The sequence below is a fragment of the Chiloscyllium punctatum genome, chromosome 52 (assembly GCF_047496795.1).
Source record: "Chiloscyllium punctatum isolate Juve2018m chromosome 52, sChiPun1.3, whole genome shotgun sequence".
Classification (NCBI taxonomy): domain Eukaryota; kingdom Metazoa; phylum Chordata; class Chondrichthyes; order Orectolobiformes; family Hemiscylliidae; genus Chiloscyllium; species Chiloscyllium punctatum.
Genome location: NC_092790.1, coordinates 17,030,834 through 17,048,637, shown reverse-complemented (window position 1 = coordinate 17,048,637; position 17,804 = coordinate 17,030,834). Strand labels below are relative to the sequence as shown.

At 42.9% G+C, this 17,804-nt stretch overlaps 1 protein-coding gene across 4 annotated transcripts in view; it reads left to right on the top strand.

The window, feature by feature from the left end:
- LOC140470652 (high affinity immunoglobulin gamma Fc receptor I-like) overlaps positions 1-17,804 on the top strand; it is a 54,557-nt gene that overhangs the window by 7,424 nt on the left and 29,329 nt on the right. The window contains exons 1-4 of one of the 4 annotated variants that reach the window (XM_072566687.1): positions 682-1,030; positions 4,708-4,983; positions 8,784-9,071; positions 15,036-15,302. In XM_072566687.1, coding sequence (XP_072422788.1) covers positions 1,009-1,030; positions 4,708-4,983; positions 8,784-9,071; positions 15,036-15,302 — 853 coding nt within the window. In that variant the 5' untranslated portion in view covers positions 682-1,008. Of the gene's footprint in view, positions 1-681; positions 4,984-8,783; positions 9,072-15,035; positions 15,303-17,804 lie in introns of those variants that run through there. The other 3 variants (XM_072566686.1, XM_072566689.1, XM_072566688.1) reach the window with 3 other exon arrangements.

The window sequence follows — 17,804 nt, the reverse complement described above, 5'->3', positions numbered from 1 at the left end:
TTCATGGGCTGAAGGACCCTTTCCTGTGCTGTACTGATCGATGTTCAGTGTATATTTCGGATGAGGATTCATTCAAGTTGATTGAAACTGGATAGAATGCATTTAGAATATAGATTAAATAGATAGAAACTTCCTTTTCATCGATGGTGTTTGACTTTGAGCTCCATTTCCAGACATGTTCACACCCCTCTCTCTCTCAGGGATAAGCGGGTACTGCAGATGGTTGAGATTCGAGTCAAGATTAGAGTGGTGCTGGACAGGCAGCATCTGAGGAGCAGAAAAATCAACATTTCGGGCAAAAGCCCTTCATCAGGAATCAACTCCTTTCTCTCTCCCACAAACAGATTCCTCTCTCTCTCATACACATACACATACACAGACTTCCCTGTCTCTTATACACAGACACCCCCCTCTCTTTCTCTCTCTCACTCTCACTCTCTCACACAAACACACACATGCGCGCTCTTACAGGCACATGACCTCACTCCCTTATGTACACTGCTTCACACAGGCATACACTCTCACTCTGAAAATGTGTTGCTGGAAAAGCGCAGCAGGTCAGGCAGCATCCAAGGAACAGGAGAATCGACGTTTCGGGCATCAGCCGGCTGATGCCCGAAACGTCGATTCTCCTGTTCCTTGGATGCTGCCTGACCTGCTGCGCTTTTCCAGCAACACATTTTCAGCTCTGATCTCCAGCATCTGCAGTCCTCACTTTCTCCTATACACTCTCACTCTGTCTCATTCTCTCATGCACACACACTCATACACTGTTTCTCACACACACAAAAATGCACATGTGACCTCAACAAATGAGTCTGATTATGTATCACCACTGAGCAAATTAAAGCAAGGGCCTTCATGTCAAAGCATAGGATCACAGTAGGCCATTCGGCCTTTCGATTCTGCTCTGCCATTTGATGAGGTCGTGGCTGATCTGATCATCCTCAATTCCACTTTCCATAAAACTTATTGATTGTGTCTAATTGTGTATTTTCAGAGCAAGTGATGATTCTACAAATACGAGAAGGTATGTTAAGATCCAGTGTGCCTTCCTTTCATGTTGAAGGACCCCACAGTGTCTGCACTAGCGTCAGCGTTTACATTATGGAAAACAAAGTCTTCCAGGTTTGGGAGATCTGAAACAAACACAAAGTGTTAGATAATCTCAGCAGGTCTGGCAGCATCTGTGCACTGAGAGGGAGAGAGAAAAACACAGTTAACATTTTGTGTCCATCACACTCCTGACTTAGAGTCATTGAGCTGTACAGCACAGAAACAGACCCTTCGGTTCAACTCGTCCACACTGACCATAGAACATAAAACATCACAGCGTAGCAGAGGCCCTTCAACCCTCGAGGTTGCACCGACCTGCGGAGCGACTCTTAAGCCCACATATCCTACACTATTCCATTTTCATCCATATGGTTATGCAATCACCATTTAAATACCCTTAAAGTTGGTGACACTGCTACTGTTGCAGGCAGTGCATTCCATGCCCCATACTACTCTGAATAAAGAAACTGCCTCTGACATCTGTCCCTACATCTATCATCACTCAGTTTGAAGCTATGCCCCCTCGTGTTAGCCATCGTCATCTGAGGAAAAAGGCCCTCACTGTCCACCCTGTCTAACCCTCTGATTAACTTTTATGCGTCAATTAAGCTATTTTTCAACCTATTTCTCTCCAATGAAAACAGTCTCAAGTCCCTCAGCCTTTCCCCAGGAGACCTGACCTCCATATCAGGGAACCTTCCAAAACTTCCACATCCTTCCTATAATGCGGTTACCAGAACTGAACACAATACTCCAGGTGCGGCCACTCCAGAAGTTTGTACAACTGCAGCATGACCTCATGGCTCCAAAATTCGATCCCTCTACTAACACACCGAATGCCTTCTTAATGACCCTATCAACCTGGGTGACAACTTTCAGGAATCTATGAACATGGAAACCAAGATCTCTCTGCTTATTCACACTATCAAGAATCTTACCATTAACCCTGTACTCTTTATTCCTGTTGCTACTTCCAAAGTGAATCACCTCACATTCTTCTGCATTAAACTCTATTTGCCACCTTTAAGCCCAGCTCTACACCTTATCTATTCCCCTCTGTAACTGCAACATCATTCAGTACTATCCACAACTCCACTGACCTTAATGGCATCCTCAAATTTACTAACTCATCCTTCTATGCCCTGACCCCAGGTCATTTATAAAAATGACAAACAGCAGTCGTCCCAAAGCCGATTCTTGCAGTACAGCACTAGTAACTGAACTCCAGGATGAACATTTCCCATCAAACACCACCCCCATCTTCTTTCAGGTAACCAGTTTCTGATCCAATCTGGTAAGTTATCTTTACTGCCATGCCTCTGTGTTTTGTACAATAGTCCACCGTGGAGAAGCTTATCAAATGCCTTACTGAAATGCATATCCACCATAATCAACCACTTTATCCTCATCCATCTCTTTGGTCATCTTCTCAAAGAACTCAATAAGGTATGGGAGGCACGACCTACCCTTCACAAAACCACGTTGACTACCCCTTATCAATGTATTGCTCTCCAGATGAATATAACTCATAATTCTTATAATCTTTTCCAAAATTTTACACAAAACCGATGAAAGGCTCACTGGTCTATAATTACCAGGCTTGTCTCTACTCCCCTTCTTGAACAAGAGGACAACATTTGCTACCCTCTAGATATCCTAAATTAATCTATCCCATTTGCCACAACTAGGCCAATATCCTTCTAAACCCGTGCTATTCATAAACCCATCCAGATGCCTTGTGATCTTGCAATTGTACCTATCTTCACCACTTCCTCTGGCAGCTTATTCCATACGTACACCACACTCTGCATGAAAAAGGTCCCCCTTAGGTCCCTTTTAAATCTTTTCCCTGTCACTTTAAACCCATGCCATCTTGTTTTGTACCCCCAGAACCTGGGGATAATACCTTGACTCTTCACACTCTCTATGCTCCTCATGATTTTATGAACAACTGTCATGTCACCCTTCGGCCTTCAACATTCCAAGGAAAATAGTCCCAGCTCATTCAATCTCACACCCTCCAGCCCTGGCAAGATCCTTGTTAATCTTTTCTCAAACTTCACAACATCTTGCGGTATTCTCAATGTGTCTGAACACATGTCCTGTATAACCATGACATAACCTCCTAACTCCTTTACCATTTACCATTAAAGGCAAGTGTACCAAATACCTTCTTCACCTTGTCCCCCACCTGCAATGCTATCTTCAATGAACTACGAACCTGCATTCCAAGGTCTCTTTGTCTGACAACACTCCCAGACCCTGCTATCACGTGTGTAAGTCCTGCCCTAATTTGCATTATGAAAAAGCAACACCTCACATTTATCTAAATTGAACTCCAACTGCCACTCTTCAGCCTATCTGATCAAGGTCCCGTTGTACTTTGAGACAACTTCCTTCACTGCCACTTTGCTATCAACTGTTGTTGTCTGCAATTTTATTAACCAAACCTCCTATATTCACATCCAAATTATTTAAATAAGGAAAAGCAGTGGATGCAGCACTGATCCTTGTGGCACCCTGCTGATCTCAAGCCTTCTCTCTGAAAAGCAACCCATCACCTTCAGTCTCCTACCTTTCTGCCAATTGAGTGTCCAATGGCTAGCTCTCCCTATATTCCATGTGATCTAACCTTACTCAACAGTCTATTATGGAGAACCTCGTCAAACACCTTGCTGAAGTCCAAATAGACAACATCCACCACTCTACCTTTATCAATCTTTGTTTTCTCTCTTCTCCAATACTTCAATCAAGATATTGTGATACGATTTTCCCCGCACAAAACCATGCTGCCTGCCACTGCACCTTGTTGATAGTGGGACAGGCTGTGGGGAGTCCAAAGGTGAGTTACTCACTGCAGGTTTCCCTGCCTCTGACCTGCTCTTGTAGCTATTGTATTTACATGGTGAGTCTAATCCAGTTCCTGGTCAATGGCATACCCAGGATATTAATCATGGGGGGATTCAGTAATGATATTAATATTGAAAGTCAAGGGCCGTTGGTTAGATTCTCTCTTGACGGTCATCCCCACGATGTTGATAATGGGTGATTCAGTGATGCTAACACCATTAAGGGGACGATGATTAGATTTGCTTTTAATGATAGCAACCCAAATGTTATTGTGGAGTGGGGAGGATGGGGGGCAATGGTTACGATCTCTCAACATAGCCTCCAGAATGTTGATAATGGGGAAAATGAAGGGGATGATGGTTAAATTATCCCTCAATAGTAACCCCAGCATGTTGATAGTGGGGACTTTAGTGATAATAACACAATAGAACACCAAAGGGAGACGATTCAATTCTCTCTCAATAGTAAACCTCCCCCTCCCCCACTCCCAATACTGATAGTCTAATGGATTCAATCATGGTAATATCTTTGAAAGTGAAGGGCTGGTGAGATTCTCTCTCACTGGTAACCCCTAGATATTGATATTGAGGCAATTCAGAGATGGTAACACCATTGAATGTCAAGGGGTGATGGTTCGATTCTCTCTTATTGGAGATAGTCGTTGTCTGGAATTTGTGAGTTGGGAATGTTACTTATCACTCATCAGCCTAAGCCAACTTGAGTTGTCTGAGTGGCAAGCTACTGCAGCAAGCAAATTTCAGTGCTTCCCATTGTGGCTGTGTATGTTTTTCTATGGATTAGGTTCCTCAGTAGAGACTGGAGCACCTGTACTAACGATGGAGCCAATGTGGGACAGATTCTTAACGGGCGACCGGATCATTCTTAGTTGCAATGCTGGTCGGGAGCTTCGGTCGACGACCTATAACTGGATCATAAAGGAAACTATCAAAGAGTTCAGGGAGAAGACTTACATCATTGAGGCTGCTACAAAGGAGGATGATGGGGAGTACAGATGCCAATATTCCACATCGGCACATAAAACACCCTACAGCAACAGCATTCTCGTGAGAGTATCCTGTGAGTTGGAGTGTGTTTCTAATAATTCCCAAAGATAGACAGGGGTAGGAATAATTAGGATATTGGCCTTCTCATGGGTTAGCATCAGTGCAGCTATGAAGCGCAAAGGTTTGCGGGTCTTCACTAAATCGATTGACGGTGCCTTCCACACCCCCACATCCCACCCCCAAACTTTCTCAGGCATTGCTGCCACATTGTGAGCCACATGCCCTTGTACTGGGCAGCTTGCCCAGTTGAAAGTTGGAGGCAATTGGATCTGGAAAGAGAAAGGGAAGGGCTAAGAACAGGCAGCTGTCTCCCAGAAGGACTCTTCTGATGATGGGAAGTGGGTGGGTGGCATGGTTTCGACAGATACCATCTCATGTGCAGATCTCACTGAGCCTGGATCACTGTTACCCAGCGGCTCTCATAGGAAAGTGGGGGGATTCAAACTCACCCTTTTGGTTGTCACCCTGGTCCATTTGATTGCTATTCTGTGATATGACCGGTACATATGATCCTGCCTCTTAAGTTCATATGTAGTTCGTTATTAAAGCCGTTAAAACGGGGAACGGGTTGGAGACTATCCCATTGAATGACAGAGCTCTCTCGAAGGGCCGAATGTTCTACTCCTCCTATTTTTGATATTTCTATCATCATCACCCAACTCTTGAAGCCTTCAAATTAACAGGCTCCTTCTTTCCATTTCTGTCTTTTCAATGTCATGTTTCATCCACGAGTCTGTTTGTGTGACAGTCTCGCTATTTCGAGGGCGTGAGTGTTTTATTATATATTTTACACCTTTGAGAATTTTACGTTTCTATATCAAACTGTCCTGACTTGGAGGCTTCACAAATTAAAAGAAAACAAGAAGAAAACATCCTGCTGGTGCACTCCCAGAGGGAAAATGATCTGAACTGAAACAATCTCTTGCTAAGAGAAAACCAGCTCCGTTTATGAACCAAATTCCTGGTTATTTCCCAATTTAAGTCAAAACAAAGCTCACGGTTTAATGCAGATACCGTGTCTGTTATAGACTGAAAAGCATCATACTCCATTAAAGCCCGAGCGCTGAAGTTTCTCATCCATGGAACCTTAGGTAAAAACAATGACTGCAGATGCTGGAAAGCAGAGTCAAGATTAGAGTGGTGCTGGAAAAGCACACCCGTAAACCACTTCTGTGCTCCCCCAAACCCCACCCCATTCCCCCATTACGTTGTTATAACATGGTGCCAACAAGTGTACACAGTACTCCAGCTGAGGTCTAACTGGTGTCTTGTACATATTCAAAATCACCGCCCTGCTGGCAGACTCTGCAACTCTATTAAAAAAGCCAAAGGCATTGTGTATTTTATTAACTGCTCTCCCCTTGTCGTTCCACCTTCACTGATTTGTGGACATGTACCCCAGCTCCCTCTGCCCCTACACCCCTCTGTAGAATTGTATCCCCTACTTTGTATTATTGTTCAATGTTCTTCCCATCAAAGTGCCGCACCTCACACTTCTCTTTACATTGAATCGCATCTGCCACCACTCTGCCCATGCCACCAACTTGTCAATGTCCTATTGGATTTCCGCACTATTTCTCCTTACAGTTTACGATTCTCCTGGGATCTTATGCAATCTGCACATTTGGAAATGCTCCCCCTGCACAACAAGATCCAGATCATCAATTATACATGTCGGGGAAAGAGGAACCACTACTTCAACTACAACCTAACCTCTGGCCCTAAAACGTCATCGGGTCAGTGGGCTGAGGAGTGGGAGAAGGAGTTTAATTTGGATAAATGTGCAGTGTTACATTTTGGTAAAACAAACAAAGGCAGAGCTTCTACAATTAAAAGGGCCTTAGGTAGTGTAGTTGAATAGAGAGGCTTAGGATTCAGGAGCACAATTCTTTCAAATTTGCGTCACAGGTAGACAGGATGGTTAAGGTGGCATTTAGCATGTCTGTCTTCATTGCTCAGACCTTTGAATATAGGAATTGGATGTCATGTTGAGATTGTAGAGTATGCTGGTGAGGCCTCTTCTGGAGTTCTGTGTCCAGTTCCGGCTGCCCTGTTAAAGGAAAACTATTATTACGCAGAAGGATGTTCAGAAAAGATGTATCAGGATGTTGCTGGGAATGGAGGGTTTGAGTTATAAAAATATGTTGGATTGGCTGGAGTACATGAGGTCGAAGGGCGGTCTTAATAAAGGTTTTCAAAATCATGAGGGGATGGCAGGAATCTTTCCCGAGGGTGGGGGTTTCAAGACTAGTGTGCATATTTTTAAAAAAAGTGGAGAGAGATATAAGAAGGACAAGAAGGACAATTGATTTTACACAGTGCGGTTCATATGTGGAATGAACTTCCAGAGGAAGTGATGGATGTGGGTACAGTTGTAAGTTTGAAAAACATTTCGCTAAATGCATGAATTTAAAAAAAAAATGTTTGCAGGGATATGAGCCATGCTCAGGCAAATGTGGCTAGTTTAGTTTGGGATTATGATCAGCATGGACTTGTTGGACCGAAGTGTCCATTTCTGTGTTGTATGAACCTATGAGGTGACGACTCTATGACGCTGAGTCTGATGCATTCTTTTAATTGTTTTGTAACCCCCTTCCTGCCCACTTGACAGTTTCTCTTCCACGGTCAATGCAGGGCATTAGGAAATGGTTCCCCTTTCCAAACATTAACAGCACAGAAAGAATAGTTGATCTCAGCAGTATCTGTTCTGTACATAGCAGGCACTGACTGCTGTATCAGCAGAGCAGTGACTTGTGACACTTGCATTCTCAAATTCTTGAGATGTGGGATCAGGCCATTGCATCTACTCCAGTATTCAATGATATCGCAATCCGTCTGATCATCTACAACTCTACGCTCCCCAGTCACCCTCAATTCTCCTTCCCAATTAAAATTTTCAGCCGTGGATACACTCAATGATCCAGCTTCAACAGCCCTGTGCGCAAAGAATTCCACAGACTCAATACCCACGGACAGAAGGAATTCCTTCTCATCTCCAACTTCACTGGGTGCCCACCACACCCCCTTATTCTGAGGCAATGCCCCTCTTGTCTCAGACTCTCCCACACAAGGGGAAACACCCTCTTCTGCATCAAAGCTGTAAAAACCTTGAAGAATATTCCATAAGGCCGCCTCTCTTTCTTGTAAACTCCAATGAGGACAGGCCCAACGCACTCAATTTCTCCCTCATTAGACAGTCCCTCCCTACCCAGCTCAGCTGAGTGAACCTTCTGTGGACTGCCTCCAATGTTGGCCTAACCTCCCTTAGATAGGGGGCCCAAACTGTTCACTGGATCCTAGCTGTAGTCTGACTAATGTGTTTGCTGTATAGCTTGAGTAAAACTTCCCACCTTTGATAGCCCATTTCCTTTGAAATAAAAACAATTTGTGTTCCCTGTAACCCACTGTATTTGCATGCTAGCTTTTTTAGTGATTCACAAACAAGGACTCCTCAAATCCCTCTGATCCATAGCTTTCTGCAGTCTTTCTCCATTTAAACAATACCCAGCTCCTCGATCTTTCCTGTCAATGGGATGCACTGCTCCTGAGAATTACCAATTACTTTTTCCTGTATTTTGGATAGTGGGCTGAAATGGGGAAAAGACACTGCGAAAGCAAAACTCGGTGCCCCTTTTGGAAATGTGTTTTATAATCATAAGTGGAAGGGTTGGTTACACAGCTGCTTGGAAAGTCATGTTGGATAATGAGCTGGAGTCAGGGACTTGTGTACAGACTTTGCTGGCAGCAAACAGCTGTTTGGTCTGGTTGGTTCTTAAGCCCTGTTATTAATTCAAGTCATTTCTTTCTTGACAGCTCCTGATTCGCTTATGAGTATTGAATCTGAGCCAGAAGCTTTGTGGTATGCACAGACATTGAAGTTGAGTTGTAAATTCAAGTTCCATATGCAAAATGAATTCATTTACACGTTTTATCGGGAAGGCTCTGTTGTGGCTGAGATCCGGACAAGAAATAAAAGTGTTTGTTTTGAAAAGGAACGGGTTACATTTGAGGATACAGGACGGTATCGATGCCAAATGCAGTTTGTTAATCATCCCAAAGGTCCTGTATACACGTCAGCTTACAAACATGTGGATGTGCAAGGTATGTTTCACTTTAGAATATAAGGGTTAGAAGCAGAACGAGGCCATTCAGTCCCTCCAAAACCTGCTTCCCCCATTCTGTACAACTGTGGCTGATCATATCTGAGCCTCACCTCCACCTCCCTGACCCCACTCTCTTTAACCGGTCATGTTGACTTGAAACGATGGCCAATGTTGAACCCTCAACATGTCCCTGACATGCCCAATTCCGAAGTCAGGCTGACTGGTCTATAATTCCAAATGAATGTAGTCTATATGGACTTTAGTGAGGCCTTTGACAAGTTCCTGCACGGCAGACTAGTCACAAAGGTTATGATCCAGGGAGAGTAAGCCTTCTTGGATTCAAATTGGCTCAGTTCGAGGAAGCAGAGAGTAGTGTTTGAAGGTTGTTTCTCAGACTGGAGGCCTGTGACTTGTGGTATGCCATAGGATTCAGTGCTGGGACATGTTGTATTTGTTATTTACATAAATGATCTGGCTGTAGGTGTATAAGGCATGATTAATAAGTTGGTGGATGATACAAAATTAGAGGTACGGTTGACAGCAAGAAAGGTTATCAACAATTACAGAGGGATCTTGATCAGATGGGGAAGTAGCCTGAAGATTGGCACAATCAAAAATCCTTCTGCCTCCTCCTCAAAGTTAATAAGTGTTCTGGCATCCCCCACAACCTCTGGGGAGGGCGGAGTGGTGAATCTCTACAGATTCACGCCTCCCTTCCCTGACTCCCAACTTTCAGAAAAGGGATCCCTCCTGATATCTGCTTTCAGTCTGCTTAGCCCCTTGTCCTGAAATAATGACCTTTCCTTCTAGATTGTCTCACAGGAGGAAACATCCTCTCTCCAGTTTCTTTGTCGACCCCACCCCACCCTTTTGCATCTTATATCCCATAATTGGACCTCCTCTCAATCTTCTATACTACAGAGAGTATAGGCCGAAACCAGTTAATCTCTCCACATAAGACAAACCCTTGGAATTGATTGAGGGGATTTCCGCTGAACTGCCTCCAATGCAATTATATCCCTCCTCAAGAAAGTGGACCAAACCACCACACAGTTCTCCGGATGCGAAGACCTAAGGCCTTGTACAGTTGCAGCAACATTTCCCTACTCAATTACACCATTCTTTCAGCAATTGCCAGCTGCCTTCCTTGCTGTAATTTGAGTCATGCACAAGGACACCCAGATTCCTCCGCACCGAATCACTCTGAAGTTTCTGTCCTATTTGAATAATAAGTTGCATTTCTACTCCTTTGACCACAATGGGCAACCCTAATTATACCTGCATCAAATGTCAAATTTTGTGACTATTACCTAACCTATTCTGTCCTATTTATAAATGTCTTATGTCTACCTTGCAACTTGGTTTCCCAACTATTTTAGCACTATCTGCAAATTTGCCTGGAGTAACTTCTATCCCTTTGTCCAAATCTTGAATACAGATTCTAACTAGTTGGAGACAAAGGCTTATCCCTGTGAGTTGCACTCATTATATCCCACTCGAACAGAAAAAGATCCATTTATCCTGACTCTGTTCACTGTTGGCTAGCCAATCCGCTGTCTAAACTAATATTATTCCCTGAATTTGATGTGAATATTATTTTGAAAGTTTGTCGCATGATTTGATTGATTTAATTCCCATCAAATTTAGAGAGAAATGTATTTCAGCAGCTGAAAGGATGACACTGAGTGATTGGTATTATTAAAGCAGTAATAATCTGAGTGGTTAATTCTAGCTGATAACAGCATGGTGCTGGCTCTGATATCAATGGCTGGCTGTAATGCTTATGGTTTTACCCATCACCCATCTCCCTGATACTCCCAATTCCGATGTGAGGCTGGCTGGCCTATAATGCCCAATGGATGTTGTCTTCATGGATTTTAACAAGGTCCTCACACGGCAGACTAGTCACAAAGGTTAGGTCACCTGGGATCCAGGGAAACCTCACTAATTGGACTCAAATTGCGCTGAATTCTAGGAAGCAGAGAGTGATGGTTGAAGGTTTTTACATGGACTGGAAGTCTGCGACTAGTGGTACGCCACAGGGGTCGGAGCTAGGACCTTTGTTATTTGTTATTTACATAAATGGGAGAAAGTGAGGACTGCGGATGCTGGAGATCAGAGCTGAAAAACGTGTTGCTGGAAAAGCGCAGCAGGTCAGGCAGCATCAAAGGAGCAGGAGAATCGATGTTTCAGGCATAAGCCCTTCTTCAGAAGCCTGCTCCTTTAAGCTGCCTGACCTACTGTGCTTTTCCAACAACACATTTTTCAGCTATTTACATAAATGGTCTGAATGTGAAAGTACAAGGCATGATTAGTAAACTGGTGGATATTACAAAATTAGAAGGTATTAATGATAGCAAGGAAGAGGTTATCAACAATTACTGAGGGATCTTGATCAGATGGGGAAGCGGGCTGAGGATTGGAAAATGCAATTCAATACAGATAAGTGTGAGCTGTCACACTTTAGAAAGTCAAACCAAAATATTAATATAAAGGTTCGGAGACGTGAGTGGAACAGAGGATTCTAGGAGTGCAAACATATACTTTGTTGAAGGCAGCATAATCGGGTGACAAGTTGGTTAAGAAGGCATTTAGCATGCTGTCCTTCATCGGTCAAGGCATTGAACATAAGAGATGGGACTTTATGTTGCTGTTGCATAAGTGGTTGGTGAGGCTGTAATTGTAGTATTGTGTACAGTTTTGAGCACCCTGTTATAAGGAAACATAGTTAAACTGGAAAGAGTGCAAAGATGATTGAAAAGGATGTTGCCAGGACGAGTAGGTTTGGGTTAGAGGAAGAAGTTGTCCAGGATAGGATTTTATTCCTTGGAACGTGGGAGAATGAAGTATATAAACCATCAGGTGCACAGACAGGATGAATGCAAATAGTCTTTTTTTCCCCAGGAATAGGGAAATGAAAAAAAGAGGTTTAAGGTGAGAGGGGAAAGATTTAAGAAGGACCTGAGGAGCAATGTTTTCACACAGACTATGGTGCGTATATGGAATGGACTGGTAGAGAAAATGGTTGAGGCAGGTACAATAGTAACATTTTTAAAAAGATATTTGGATAGGTACATGGATGGGAAGGGTTTAGAGGGATGTGGACCAAATGAGGGCAATTGTAACTAGCTTAGTGGGAACCATAGTTGGTATGGATCAGTTTGGACCGAAGGGCCTGTTTCCCTGCTGTATTACTGGATGATCCTACCTCTCTTTTTAAATAGTAAGGTTGCATCATCAACCGTTTAATATGCAGGCACTCTCCCAGCATCTGTAGGATTCCTCAAACACGGTCGCCAATGTATCAATTCTAAGGCCACTTCCTTAACCTATATGGTCAGGCGCTGTGGATCAATTTCCGTTTTTACCCATCAATTTCCCCAGCAATATATTGTTACTTCTTCTATCCCACCAACCTCTGTGTTTCCCATCATTTCTAGTACAGTTTTCACACCATCCTATGTTATGAAGTTTGAAGGCATGTACTGTACCTTTAAGAGAGGGAATGTTGTTCTGAACTGAGATATTACAGAGCTGAAAATGTGTTGCTGGAAAAGCGCTGCAGGTCAGGCAGCATCCAAGGAACAGGAGAATCGGCGTTTCGGGCATAAGCCCTTCCTCAGAAAGGCTTATGCCCGAAACGTCGATTCTCCTGTTCCTTGGATGCTGCCTGACCTGCTGCGCTTTTCCAGCAACACATTTTCAGCTCTGATCTCCAGCATCTGCAGTCCTCACTTTCTCCTGAGAGATTACAGACCCCTGTATCTGACTGGATGGCAGTCCCAGAGAATACTGGAAAATTGAAAATATGTAACATTTAGCTGTGAAATGGATACTTGAGGTATTGTTTTGACAATAATTCAAATTTAATCAATCAGTTTAAATGATAGCATGGGATACTAAAACCAAATTGTGTTTGAACTTAATGTTTTTCCAACATTGACCAAATGAGAAGATCCAAAATTGGGTGATATAAGAATGAAGACATTTTGAAAACTGGTTGGAGAGAAACTGCCATAGAGATAGAAAATATCAGAAAATTAACTGCCCTTCCAACATCGTGCTCTTAAAGAAATCAGAAAAAAACTCTATCAATGGTACCTTTTCATGTAACGTTTATTTGCAGTGAAAAGAAAGAAGACGACCCAGAGAGATCAGCAGCAGGAAAACTGAAGACAGCAGGGAAGACAGAGACTGTGTGGTCTTGAGATTAAACTAATGTAATGTTTAATAAGTGTGTTAATGGAACAACATATTTTTATTGCATTTGGAGACAGATAATAAGTAGTTATGAACAGGGACTTGGATTTGTAAATAGTTGTTTAGTATTCACTATTAGAGTTAGGAAAATAAGTTATTGGTTTTCTTTAAATAGTAGAAATTAGGAGTTCTCTGTCACACACTCACATTTTAACAGATTGTGAGCTGAGGTGAGCTTCTCTGGGTGTATGTTTTTAATTAATAGAGGATTTTGTTGGGTCAGAGGGCCTTTTCCATGCTGTATTACTGTATGACTCTACTTCCCTTTTTAAATAGTAAGGTTACATTAGCAACCGTCTAATCTGTATGAACTGCCCCAGAATCTGTTGGATCCTTGAACACTATCACCAATGCAACCATAAATTCTATGGCCACTTCCTTAACCATTCTGCGATGTAGATTGTCGGGCCCTGAGAATCGATCTCCCTTCAATCTCATCAATTTCCCTAGCAATATTCATTTATTTCCTCCCGCTCAACAACTTCTGCGTTCCCCATCATTTCCAGCACATTTTTCATCTCCTCCTATATGAAGACAAAAATGATGTATAAATGCAGTTCATCAGCCATTTTTTGTTCCTCATTGTAAATTCTCTTGTTTCTGAGTGAAATTCCGAATGATTAATTTTCAGCAATACTTTTCTCTTAAAATATTTGCAGTCAGTTTTTATGTTCCCAGCAAGCCTACACCAATACTCTAGTTTCCTCTTCTCACGCAATCTTTTGGTCCCCCTTCGGTGACTTCTGAACTGTTCCTCATCCTCAAGGCTACTCTTTCTTTTCTTGCTAATTTGAAATCCTTTTTGTTTTTGCATCTGAAATATCCCCTGTAAGCCATAGTTTGGCCACTGTTTCTGTTTCACTTAAATCAAGTTGGAATAAATAATTTTAGTAGCTGACCCATTCGCTCTTTGAATGCTCACCACTGCTTACCCACTCTCATTCTTTTCAGTAACATTTCCCAATCCATCATAGCGTACTCACGCCAAATACTACCATAGTTTATCTTATTAACATTCAGAAACCTAGTCTCAGAATCTCACTCTCCAATCTAACAAAAAATTCTATCATGCTATGAATGTTTATCCCAAGGGACCTCTCACAACTGCACAACCTATCATTCCAACAAAAAGCAATCTAAATAGACAAGCATATCGATGTACATGGAATAGTGTAGGTTAGATGGGCTTCAGATTGGTATGACAGGTCAGCGCAACATCGAGGGCCGAAGGGCCTGTACTGTGCTGTAATGTTCTATGTTCTATGAAAATACATAAAGCTGTTCAGTCTATATCCATGCTTTCAAACTGGTTTTAGATGGAATGTTGTCAGAAATACCTGTGAGTTAATGATTAACATCAAATGCAGAGATGAAAATGCATCAGTTAATTGCTGCTGCAATAAGTCGACAGTCAAGTCACCCTTTAATTACTTATGTATAGTACATGACACGGACCCAGCTAGCTCAGAGCTGGCTCCTAAATCCCTGCCACCACTGTTTACATCTTTCAGCCAGGACTCTCTGATTTGATGAGGTTAACAGCCCCAAGCGGGGAACTCATATTCTATATGTTCCACCCGGCTGACATCGTCACACTCACTCCAATTGTGAAGCAGATATCCAAACAACAGACATTGAAAATGATTAATCAAAATCTCATGGTTTACATCACAAAACATTTTAACCTTTCTGTCAATTTCAGAAAGTCCAGTGATATTACAGGTGAATCCCAGGCTGCAGAGAGCCGGTGATTCCATCACGCTGAGTTGTTCCTGTGCCCAGGATCACCTGTGTGGGAGAGGACAAATTTCCTTCTACAGAAACGAAACCATCATAAGCTCTGATTCTGTGTCTCACAATATCTATCACATCCAACAAGCGACACTAATGGATTCAGGATGGTACTGCTGCATGGTTTTCCAGAACCTTTCGACATTCATGTCCCTCCGGGTGGAAGTCACTGTCCAGAGTGAGTAAACCGAGTGGCCGTAGTGTGGTGGGAGGTGTGAGGGGAAGGCTAACATGGGATGGAAACTATGGTTCACGAGGGCTGATCTGGCTAAATGGAAATGGTGTCTTTTGTTTCTAGTCTTAAAACAGATTAGGACAATTTGCATGAGTTTGAACTCAAGGTGGAACAAATTGGCATTGGTAATGGAAGAGATGGGACATATTAGTTGACCCAAAGGTTGCATACCAGTCCAAGACTATTCGTCATAATAGGTTTCTCAGGTTGACTGATATCTTCATGTCATCTTTTATTGCAGTTGGAATAGTCCCAGTTTTACTCTCCAAATTTAGCTGCTGGGGATGAGGGTGAATTTCATGAGGAGTGTTCTATAATTGATAGATCGCCAAAATTCATCTCTGCTGTGATCCCGGGACCAGTTTCTAACTGGAGATCATTTGGCTGTGAGGGGCCTCTCACCGTGAAATTTGGCCCAACTCTCTGCAAGCGTTTGGCAAATGGATGGCGCATGTAACTTGACTGTTTTCACAAAGATGTTGCGGTGGGAGTACACCATTCAGCCCATAGAATCTGCGCTGCTGTGAAATGGGAGCATTTCTGATCTAATCATCCTCAACCCCCCACCCCACCCAAATGCTCACCCACCCAACACCATTGATTCCCCTTCCTGATTAAAAATCTCATTATCTCCGCTTGAATATACTCAGTGAACCAGGCTCAACACCTCTGAGCAGGAAAGAATCCCACTGATTAGCTCCCTCACAGAAAATAAATTCCTCCCCATTTCCATCTTCAACGAGCAACCTCATTTATTCTGATACAATGCTCCTCTGGTCCTAGACTCTCCCACACAAGGGGAAACAATTTCTCTCTGTCTCCCTTTTCAAGTCCTTCTAAGGTCACCTCTCATTCTTCTTAACTCCAATCAGGACAGACCTGACCTACTCAACCTTTTCCTCATCAGACAGTCCCTCCATATCCGGGATCAATCCTCTCTGCACTGCCTCTCTTCCCAGACTATATTTTCTCAGATACAGGGACCCAGAACTGTTCAATGTATTCCAAATTGGATAAATATTGGATAAAGTGTGGTGTTGAATTTTGGTAAGGCAAATCAGGACAGAATTTATGCACTTAGTGGTAGCATCCAGGGGAATATTGCCTCACAAAGAGACCGAGGGGTGCAGGTTCACAAGTCCTTGAAAGTGAAGTTGCAGGCGGACAGGATAGTGAAGAAGGTGGTGTTTGGTACACTTACATACACTTGCTGAGCGCATTGAGTGTAAGAATTGGGATGCAATGTTCTCACTATACAGGACATTAGTTAGGCCATTTTCTTTTTGTAATACTGCATTCAATTCTGGTCTTCTTGCTGTAGGAGAGATGTTAAGTTTGAAAGGTTTTGGAAAAAGATATACAAGGATCTTGCCAGGGTTGAAGGGTTTGAGGAATAGGGAAATGCTGAATAGGCTGGGGCTATTTTCCCTGGATCAGCTAAGAATGAGTTTCGTAAAATATGGAATTTTATAAAAAACATGAGTGGCATGGGTAGGGTGAATAGAAAAGGTCTTTTCTCCAAGGGTAGGGGAATCCAAACTTAGAGGGAATAGAATTAAGGTGAAATGAGACAGATTTAAAAGGGGCCTAAGGGGAATTTTGTTTTCACACAGAGCATGTTGCATGTACGGAATGAGCTGCCAGAGGGAATGGTAGGGACAGGTTAATTTACAACATTTAAAAGGCATCTGGATGGATACATGGATGGGAAAGGTTTAGAGGGATATGATCCAAGTGCTGGCAAATAGGATCAGATTCATTTCGGGTATCTGGTCGGCCTGGTTGAGTTTGATTGAAGTATTTGTTTCTGTGCTGTTCATCTCTGATTCTATTCTTCAGTTCCATTCCACATGCCTCAGGTGCAGAAGCAGTCTGCGTCAAAATGTAGCAAGATCTGGATAATACCTAGACCGGTGTTGACAAGTGGCAAGTAACATCTGCACCACGCAAACACCATCTGCAATAAGAAAGATTCTAACCATTGCCTCTTGATGTTCAATAGGGTTACCATCACTGAGTCCCTTCACCATCAACATTCTGGGGGTAACCATTGAGAGAGAGAATCTAACCATCAGCCCCTTGACCATTCTGTAATACTATTATTGAGTCTCCCCACAACCAAATTCCTGGGTATTCTTATTGACCAAAAACCAAGCTGGACTTGCCATTTCAATAATCCCCACTTGCCTGGATGCAGCTCTGATAACCCTGAGAAGCTCAACACCATCCAGGACAATGTAGCTCCCACTTGATTGGCACCACATCCACAAACATCCATTCCCTCCATCAGCAATGCTCAGTCTCAGCAATGTGTGCCATCTGCAAAATTCACCAAAGTTCCTCAGAAAGAATTTCCAAACCCATGACCACTTCCATCTGGAAGGGCAAGGGCAGGAGATACATGGGAACACCACCCCCTAGAAATTTACCCTCCGATCCACTCAA